Source organism: Rhincodon typus, chromosome 1, assembly GCF_021869965.1.
Source record: "Rhincodon typus isolate 14 chromosome 1, sRhiTyp1.1, whole genome shotgun sequence".
NCBI classification, from domain to species: domain Eukaryota; kingdom Metazoa; phylum Chordata; class Chondrichthyes; order Orectolobiformes; family Rhincodontidae; genus Rhincodon; species Rhincodon typus.
Window position 1 is genome coordinate 86,207,969 of NC_063332.1, and position 8,884 is coordinate 86,216,852.

Sequence of the window (8,884 nt, forward strand, 5' to 3'; positions counted from 1 at the left end):
GAAGAACGTCAGTACATTTCTGGGATCTGGCATTGATGTGGGCTCGATGTTGAACTTTATATAATGCTTCAACAAAAACAAGGAAATAACACTTGCCACAATCAAAGAGAATTTTAAGAGTTGGAACTTCTTTTCCCACTGACACAACAGGTCTCAGTGAGCTGTCGGAGCATCCTGTGGTGGCCCGTCTACTGTCTCCTGGTACCCAGGCCTTGCATTCTACACCAATGTATAAATAAACTTGGTTTCAGGAAATGCGGCCGGTGAACAATGTAATGGGCGACTGGAACATCAACTCCAAAAATGTGAAGCGTTGTGTCAAAAAAAAAAAATTCCACCATCTTTACATTCTATGCAATAGTTAAAAATGAATGTGAATTTGGCAACACTAAATAATTCCAACAAGAACCTCATTATTCAGATCAAATAATGGAGCTTATTACATCCATCGTTGATTTGGTAAGTAATAAATACTGGCTGCTCACCTCGGCCCATGGCTGCGTGAATATGCTCCATGTCAAATTTAACTGTTGACCTTGCAGGCACATTGAGCATCTTCTCCCAAACCAGAGTCACTTCTTTTAGGCATAAAGTGATTTCCTCGTAATCCAGTTTCAGACGCTTGTTCTGCAGGTCACTTTCTGAAGCTACAGAAAAGAGAAAACCATTTTATACATTGCAATGAAGACCACTTCAAGACTACCTAACAAGATTATGAGAGCAGTCCTTCCTCACTGTTTTTAGGAGTGAGCAAAAGCTGTGAGCTTTGCCAGAGATGTGCACATTTTAAGTGCAGAAAACAAAAGGGTTAGACTGAGCAACCAGATTCTTTCCAACTATTTGGATCCAGAGGCCCTGCCAGGCCCGACCACCCCCCTCCCCCCAGGGCTTATTCAAGTGGGCCTTTACAGAGACCGAGCTATAGATAGCATGACATGCAAGCTTCCTCACACTTCAAGCCAACAAGCGCACACACTATTCCAAACATTTACTCAAAATGTCACTTGCCTGCCACCTTACAAGCAGGCTGCCTCCAACCCTTTTCTGATGAAGGGTCTAGGCCCAAAACGTCAGCCTCTCTGCTCCTATGATGCTGCTTGGCCTGCTGTGTTCATCCAGCCCTGCACCTTGTTGTCTCGGATTCTCCAGCATCTGCAGTTCCTACTATCTCTGCCTCCAACTTTACCTTCTTTATTGTCAACCAGAAAGACACCTTCCATATTGAGGCTGACAGGGCCATCCCCGATCTCCCACGCTTAAGACCTTAAGAATAGGAACAGGAGTAGGCCGTTTCGCCCCTCAAACCCGCTCTGCCATTCAAGAGGATCATAGCTGATGTGACATTTCTCACTCTACTTTCCTGTATTTTCCCCATAACCTTCGATTCCCTTAGTGATTAAGCAACTACTTATCTCTGCCTTAAATACGTACAAAGGACCCTGTCCCCACAGCTCTCTGTACCAGGGAATTCCAAAGACAATCAACCCTCAGGAGAAATTCTCTTCATCTCAGACTTAAATTGGCACCCCTTTATTCTGAGGCTATACCCTGTGGTACTAGGCTCTCCCATGAGGAGAAACATCCTCTCAATATTTACCCTCCCAAGCCGCTTACAAATCCTATACGTTTTAATGAGATCGCCTCTCAATTTTCTAAACACCGGTGAGTAGAGTCCCAATCTGTTTAATCTTTGCTCATAAGAAAATGACACTGGTAGTTTGGCAGACAATGTCATCTATAAGATCCCCTGCAGAGACTGTGAGAAACACTACATCGGACAAACAGGAAGAAAACTAACAACAAGAGTACATGAACACCAACTAACTACACAAAGACACGTCCAATACTCACTCATCTCAATCCACATGGACAAGGAGAACTACCATTTTGACTGGGACAACACCAAAATCCTGGGACAAGCTAGGCAGAGACAAGCACGAGAATTCCTAGAAGCCTGGCACTCCATGAAGCAGGCTATTAATAAACACATTGAACTCGACCCCATATACATTCCACTACGTAGGAAAACTGGAAGTGAGGCAATCCGGCTCAACGGACTCCAGAGTTTAAAAACCAGGCGGGAAAACACACCAACGTTTCGTCGGATGCTGCACTGGGGATGTTGCCCAGCATGGTAACGAAACGTCTGCGATACAAGAAATCGGCTCGGCGAGCCAACCAACCTCAAAACCAAATGCAGACTGAGTGACCACCTCTCAGAAGACCTCTACTTGGCCTACAAGCATGAAGCTGAGCTTCTAGTCACTTGCCATGTTAATTCTCCTAATTGCTGTCAATCCCACATAAAATCTTCTCTCTCCGGCCTCTGACACTATGGCAATGAATCCCAGTGTAAGCGTGCGAAACAGTGTCTCAGTTTTTGATTCGGGGCTGTACGAACTTCTGTAAAGTGTTCAATTTTGGATAGTAACCCTTGACCCTATTTCTTTAAGAGACTTTTGTTGGTAATGTTTCTACTATAGCTGCTCATACCTCCTTGAGCCCCATCTTTTGTTTCTTTGCTTGTCGCATTTTAACTTGAACCTCCCTCCTTTTTGTTTTTTAATGCCCCTTTCTTTACACATAGATGTTTCTTTTCTTTTTGTTCTTTACTCTCCTCCTTTGCCTTCCTCAGTGTTTTTAAAAACATTATCGTGTCGAATAGCAGCGCAGGCTCAAAGGGCCGAACAGACTGCTGTTGCTCCTACTTCCTACACTTTTTTTCAAAGTGTAAATTCAGTCACCTCCCCATTGTATCCAAACATTTGGCAGAAAGGTTATAAACCCAAAATATGAGCTCTGTTTCCCTCTTCGTAAATGTTGTTTGACCTGAGTGTTTACAGTAGTTTCTGACTTTATTTCAGATTTCCAGTAATGACAGTGTTTTGTCTCCATGTTAGTTTTGTAAATCTGATGCTAACAATTTAGCAGCTGAAATTCATGAGCTGTTTATCAGAATTTATTGATCATGTTGTAAGTGAGCAATCGCCCAGGTGCGTACCATATCTTGTGTATAATCAGAGCTTCAGTAGCATAACAATGAGATACTTCTGTGGTAGATGAGTTTTTAAGTTTTTTGATCTAGCTATTGCTGGCTTAGAGGCCAATGTGAACTGTTCGAGTAGGTACCAAAAAACTGTCTAATTTCGGTTGGGATTAAAGTCTGTAAGGGATCAGTATCCCATTAACCTATTATTTGTAAGGTCCTGTAAGTGAAGTTATTTAGAAGGATTCAACGAACTGGTTGTTTTCTTGAACCCTTTTGGTTGGACAACATTTTATCTGCATGCTTTGTCAGATAGGTGCAGGCATCCATTCAGACACATTTTGGCAGCTGTCTATCTCCAGGAACTATTGACTCTGAGCAGTGGTCAGGAGGCTTACGAACAGTGTTGGCCCGGTGTAACTAGGTCTCTTTCTTCCACAGAATTCCCCCTCAACGTATTCAGGTAGAACCCACAGGAATTCTGCGGCCATTGTCTCTTGCAAAAATGGGTATTGAGTCATCCAAATGCATGATTTGTTGTGACAGACAATGGTAGCATTGTTTAAGTAGTTCAGTTGCTGGTTTGCTCGTAATTTTTTCAGGAAGCGACTATATTTCCCTGATTTTGAAATGTATTTGGTCTCAGACTTATAGCTGATTTGCAATTTGACTGATCTTTTGGATTTACTATCCTCCCAATTATTACCTTTACATTTCACGCTTTCTCTACACTCCTCCCCCTGACCTGATATCGGTCATTACATTAAGAAGGTACTTATTTCCTGTCATTTTTAAAGAGAAACATCATTCATTTCACAGAACCAGCTTAAAGTATTAAACTGAACATCAACGGTAACTCTCAACCCTCATGCTTTCTAAGTTTGCTTTTATTTTCTTCTCTCTCCTTCCACCTGAAGCTATGGTTAACACCCTAACACTTCATACGAATCAACATTCAAACAGCACAAGTACAATTTTGTTTGTCATTTATATCAATGATTTGGATGAGAATATAGGAGGCATGTCTCATAAGTTTGCAGATGACACCAACATTGGGTGTATAGTGGACAGTGAAGAAGATTACAAAGGGATCTTGATCAGTTGGGTCAATGGCTGAGAAGTGGCAGATGGAGCTTAATTTGGATAAATGTGAGGTATTGCATTTTAGTAAACCAAACAAGGACAGCACTTGTACAATTAATGGTAGGGCACTGGAGAGCGATGTAGAACAGAGACACCTAAGGGTCAGGTACACAATTCATTGAAATTTGCGTCACATGTAGACAGGATGGTTTAGGCAGTGTTTACCACATTTGCCTTCATTGCTCAGTCCTTTGAGAATAGGGGCATCATGTTGAGGCTGCACAGGACGTTGGTGAGGCCTCTTCTGGAATACTGTGTGCAGTTCTGGTCACCCTACTATAGGAAGGATATTATTAAATTGGAGAAGGTTCAGAAAAGATTTATCAGGATGTCGCTGGAAATGGAGGGTTTGAGTTATAAAAATAGGCTGGATAGGCTGGGACTGGTTTCAATGGAGCATGGGAGATTGAGGAGTGATCTTATAGAGGTTCATAAAATCATAAGGGGCATAGATAAGGTGAATTGCAAGCATCTTATCCCTAGGGGGGTGAATCCAAGACTACAGGGCATCTTTTTAAGGTGAGAAGAGAAAGTTTTGCAAAGGGCGCAAGAGGCAACCTTTTATTTTAAAAACAGAGTGGCTCGTGTGTAGAATGAACTGCCAGAGGAAGTAGTGGATGCAGGTACAGTGACAACGTTTAAAAGACATTTGGATAGGAAAGTTTTGGAGGGATATGGGCTAAACACAGACAAGTGGAACTACTTTGGTTTGGAAACACGATCGCTTGTGGACTAGTTGGACCGAACAGTCTGTTTCTGTGCTGTATGACTCTAAAAGCACTTTATTATCTAACAGAAATAATCACAAAACCTGTTTCTAGTTGCTCCCAATGTTCATGAGCTTGAACCTTTCAGCAGGGCAAGAAGACAGAAAATGCAATTTGGAATCCTGTTTGAATTTCCTGAAACCGTTCCCAATTATACTGCTTCCACCACTTTGTCAAGGTCAGCTAACTTGGCACAAACCAGAGATCGTACACATAAGAAATTGTGGCGCAAACTGTTCACAAAACAGTTATAGTGTGGTACAGCCTGGAAACAGACCTTTTGGTTCAACTCATTCATATACCCATCCAAATGCTTTTTAAATGCTGCAATTGTACCAGCCTCTACCACTTCTTCTGGCAGCTCATTCCATACAAGCACCACCCTCCACGTGAAAAAGTTGCCCCTTAGGTCTCTTTTAAATCCTTCCCCTCTCACCTTAAACCTATGCCCCCTAGTTCTGGCTCCCCAACCTCACATTCTGATCACTTAATCTAAACTATCAACATCTAAACCATAGCAGGGAGACCAGGATTGAATGCAGTATTCCAAAAGTGGCCTAACCAATGTCCTATACTGCTGCAACATGACCTCCCAACTCCTATACTCAATGCACTGACCAACAAAGGAGAGCTACCAAAACCCCAAGAGTCCTTCTTTACATAAATATGGAAAGATTACCCAGTGGCTTTCCTGCCTGCTGAACACAGTGGGGAATAGGAACTCTCCTCGGTTCCACAGGGAAAGCATTTTATGAGATGTCAGGACCAAGCCCAATTCTAGCCGTGATTTCTGAAACATCTGAACATCACACTTTCCACCTAGCCTGCCACAAAGACCCACCTAGTGTTGGGGGACAGATGCTGGGACACTGCCAAAAACAAATGGCAAATTGGTCATCAGAGTTTTGATGCATCCGGGGATTTAAAACACCTTGTGTTTTAATTCGGCAAAAGGAGGTGCATTTCTAATCGACACTTCTCCTCATGTGGATTTAAAAATAAATTGCTGTTTATTTTGATACAGTAAACCAATTTGCTGATACTTGTGCTGAATATAGACAATAGAAGGCAGAAATTTTATTTCTATATCCTGCTTATGTGAAAGTGTAAACTTGGGTTTAGGGCTCCTTCTTGTGTACAAAAACTAAGGGCTGAATCAATTCATATTCTAGCAAAGTGTTGGTCAACCTTGCAACAAACTTGCGTGAGGAGCAAAAGAATCAGAACAGGTCCTTAGCAGTCAGTATACACATCCCTTCCTAATGAAGGCTAGACATACTCCTCCATGTAGTGGGACATAGAACACTCCAACAAGGAGGTCCATGTAATGACTCATTTTGACACTGTGGCATTGGACCTTATTCTGATGAATGTGTCACCAGTCAAGTGGCAGATAATAGCACAGATCAAGTGCTGTATAAGCACTGATCCCTTTCCCTCTCATCCCCATGTCACCCACAAAGGAAAGCATTATATACGACACAGACTTGCACAGTACTTGCAGTTCAGGTGGAGAGGGAAATCACTCCCATGCCCCTGTGCACCCAAGAAGGTCTCGCATTAGCCCGAGAGTGTTATGGTCCTCAAGAGCCTCTTTCAGGCCACCTGGGTTTCCTTCTGCTCCATACAGATGTCTATCTGCAATTTGCAAGGACCAATGACATGATCACCATTGCTTGTGACCAGGATTAGCACTTCATTGCCTTGCACACGACAGTTCACGTGCATGGTGATATCATTGAAAAGCATTTCAGCCTGCATTCTGCAGGTTCATGGTTTATACAAATACCACTTGAAGGCATGCAGGGCCTTCCATTGTGTGGAAGCAGAGAGTGTGTTTGTGACCAAAGAGACAGTGACTTCATTGAGTGGATCAAGTTGCAGGCTGAGTGGACCAGAGATGTGCCATGATAGTGCAGAGAGGCTAGCATGTGCCACATCATAGACACAGACTGCGTGCAACCACTGTCCATTGGCTAAACCCTAAGATATTGGCTTTGGGAGTCCAAGATGGATGTCAGAAGTGCAAAGAAAAGAAAACTGGAATTAAGATACTTGCTCTGACTCCCATGTTGGGCATTGTTGGTGTCGCGTTTCTATCCAGCAAGTAAGAGAACTTGCAAATTATTGAGGTGAGATTAAAAAGTAGTAAGGGTGAGAATGAGCAATAATCCCTGTTAGTAGGACTCACACCATTCACTAGCAAGAAACTTGTCTCAATGTCTTGAACTTAGAAAATGCAACTTGTTGCTCCAGACATCGACAAAGGCATGGCTTGACATCTCACGCAATTCTGCTGAATTTCTCACCATAGCCCACGCCTTTCAGGGCCTGGGAAGATTGCAGCCCAAGTTTTAATTTTGCATCATGTATTTGACTAGCTTGGTTGTATACTTCCCGTTCTAGTTTCTATACCTGGTACAGAAATTCAGATCATGTCCAAACAAGATCAATTTTATCAACAGTTTTCTGTTTTTGTTTTGATTTTATCCTAAATTCCCATCAGGATCAGTAGCCGAGATCTGTTCTTGATTAAACATGCTGTCTAACATTCATGCCTTAAACAAATCGATTCAGCTCCACCTCTCATGTTTAAGGTTTAGAAAATACTCAGTTAACGTAACAGTGAGAAATTGGGCCCAGATTTAATGAAACCCATAAGAGCAGATGGGAACTATTTAACATGTGCTACATCCAAATATCAAGTTTTAAAATGTAGACATTGGCTAGAGACCATCTTAGATGTGCTACAATCATCTTGACACACTATAAATAATATATACTACATAATTTCCCTAATTACATCTCACCAACATTTCCTACTGCGCACAACTTGAGAACTGAGGAAGAAGGTCACTGGACCCGAAACATTAACTTTGATTCTTTCTTCACAGATGCTGCCAGACCTGCTGAGCTTTTCCAGCAACTTCTGTTTTTGTTCCCGATTTACAGCATCCGCAGTTCTTTCAGTTTTTATTCGTCTGGTGCTCATGGCCTGAGTAAATACTGGAGTTTAAAGGAATAGATACAAGCTTAAAAAGAGCTACAAATCTGCTTTAAGATGCTCTCTCTTGCTATATAATAACTTGAGGATTAATTTTTTACTCCCTATTACAGCTCAATGGCCACCATGCCTGAAGCAAGAGTTCCTCCACATATCTGGGTTAGTGAACTACCTGGCCTGAAACCCCACTAAAAGATTCCAAACTAACACTTGAACAAGCGAAAGAAACATCTGCATCTTAGACCAGTAGAATAGACTATGTTAGATTAAGTCCCATCAAAGATTAACTGTAACTGTCTAAAATCCCATATTGAAGGAAGTGACTTACACTTGTGATCTGAAACTCGAGGAGAGTCGGCCTGGACAGAAGCAAGTGTTAGGGAGTGTTCTTGGAACTGCACATATGCTACAGTAAAGTGAAAGTGTTTTGCAGACAGTAGTCTTTGAGAATTATTGAAACTACTCCAGCCCAACAACAAAATAATATACTTAACCTGTGACGGGCTTTCTTGCTTTCCCATACAGAAGTTAGGTATGGCTGTGGATGTAGGGCATTAGGGAGTGTAATCATCAAAGTTCCACCAACCTTGTAGTTTCTGGTTTTCTTTTTCCATTCTCAGAAGCAGTATCTGTTGAAGAATGGCCTTTCTCCATAAATCTCGGAGCTCCCCTGATGTGCGTTTCCTTTCCTCTGCAACTGCTCCCAGGTAACTGTCATTACATGTTGCTGCCAAAGATGTCCTTGAGGTAGCCTCTCCAGCATCTGAATGGTCTATGGAGACACAGTCATTAAAATCACATTACCATCTTCTGGAAACCATACACATAGCCTGGAAAATTTAACCTAATTTGCCAATGATTCAAAAGAAACCCAAAGAACTGCAGACGCTGGAAACCAGAAACACAAACAGAAATTGCTGGAGAAACTCAGCAGGTCTGGCAGCTTCTGTGGAGAGAAAGCAGAGTTAACATTTCGGGTCCAGT

The 8,884-nt window shown here is 42.2% G+C and overlaps 1 protein-coding gene across 4 annotated transcripts in view; it reads right to left on the reverse strand.

The window, feature by feature from the left end:
* Positions 1–8,884, reverse strand: part of tbc1d1 (TBC1 (tre-2/USP6, BUB2, cdc16) domain family, member 1) — a 247,611-nt gene that overhangs the window by 50,670 nt on the left and 188,057 nt on the right. For all 4 annotated transcript variants that reach the window (XM_048600721.1, XM_048600741.1, XM_020532585.2 and 1 more), the window contains exons 12-13: positions 8,487–8,672; positions 486–647 (exon numbers count right to left, since the gene is read on the reverse strand). In XM_048600721.1, the coding sequence (XP_048456678.1) occupies positions 486–647; positions 8,487–8,672 (348 nt within the window). The remainder of the gene's footprint in view (positions 1–485; positions 648–8,486; positions 8,673–8,884) is intronic.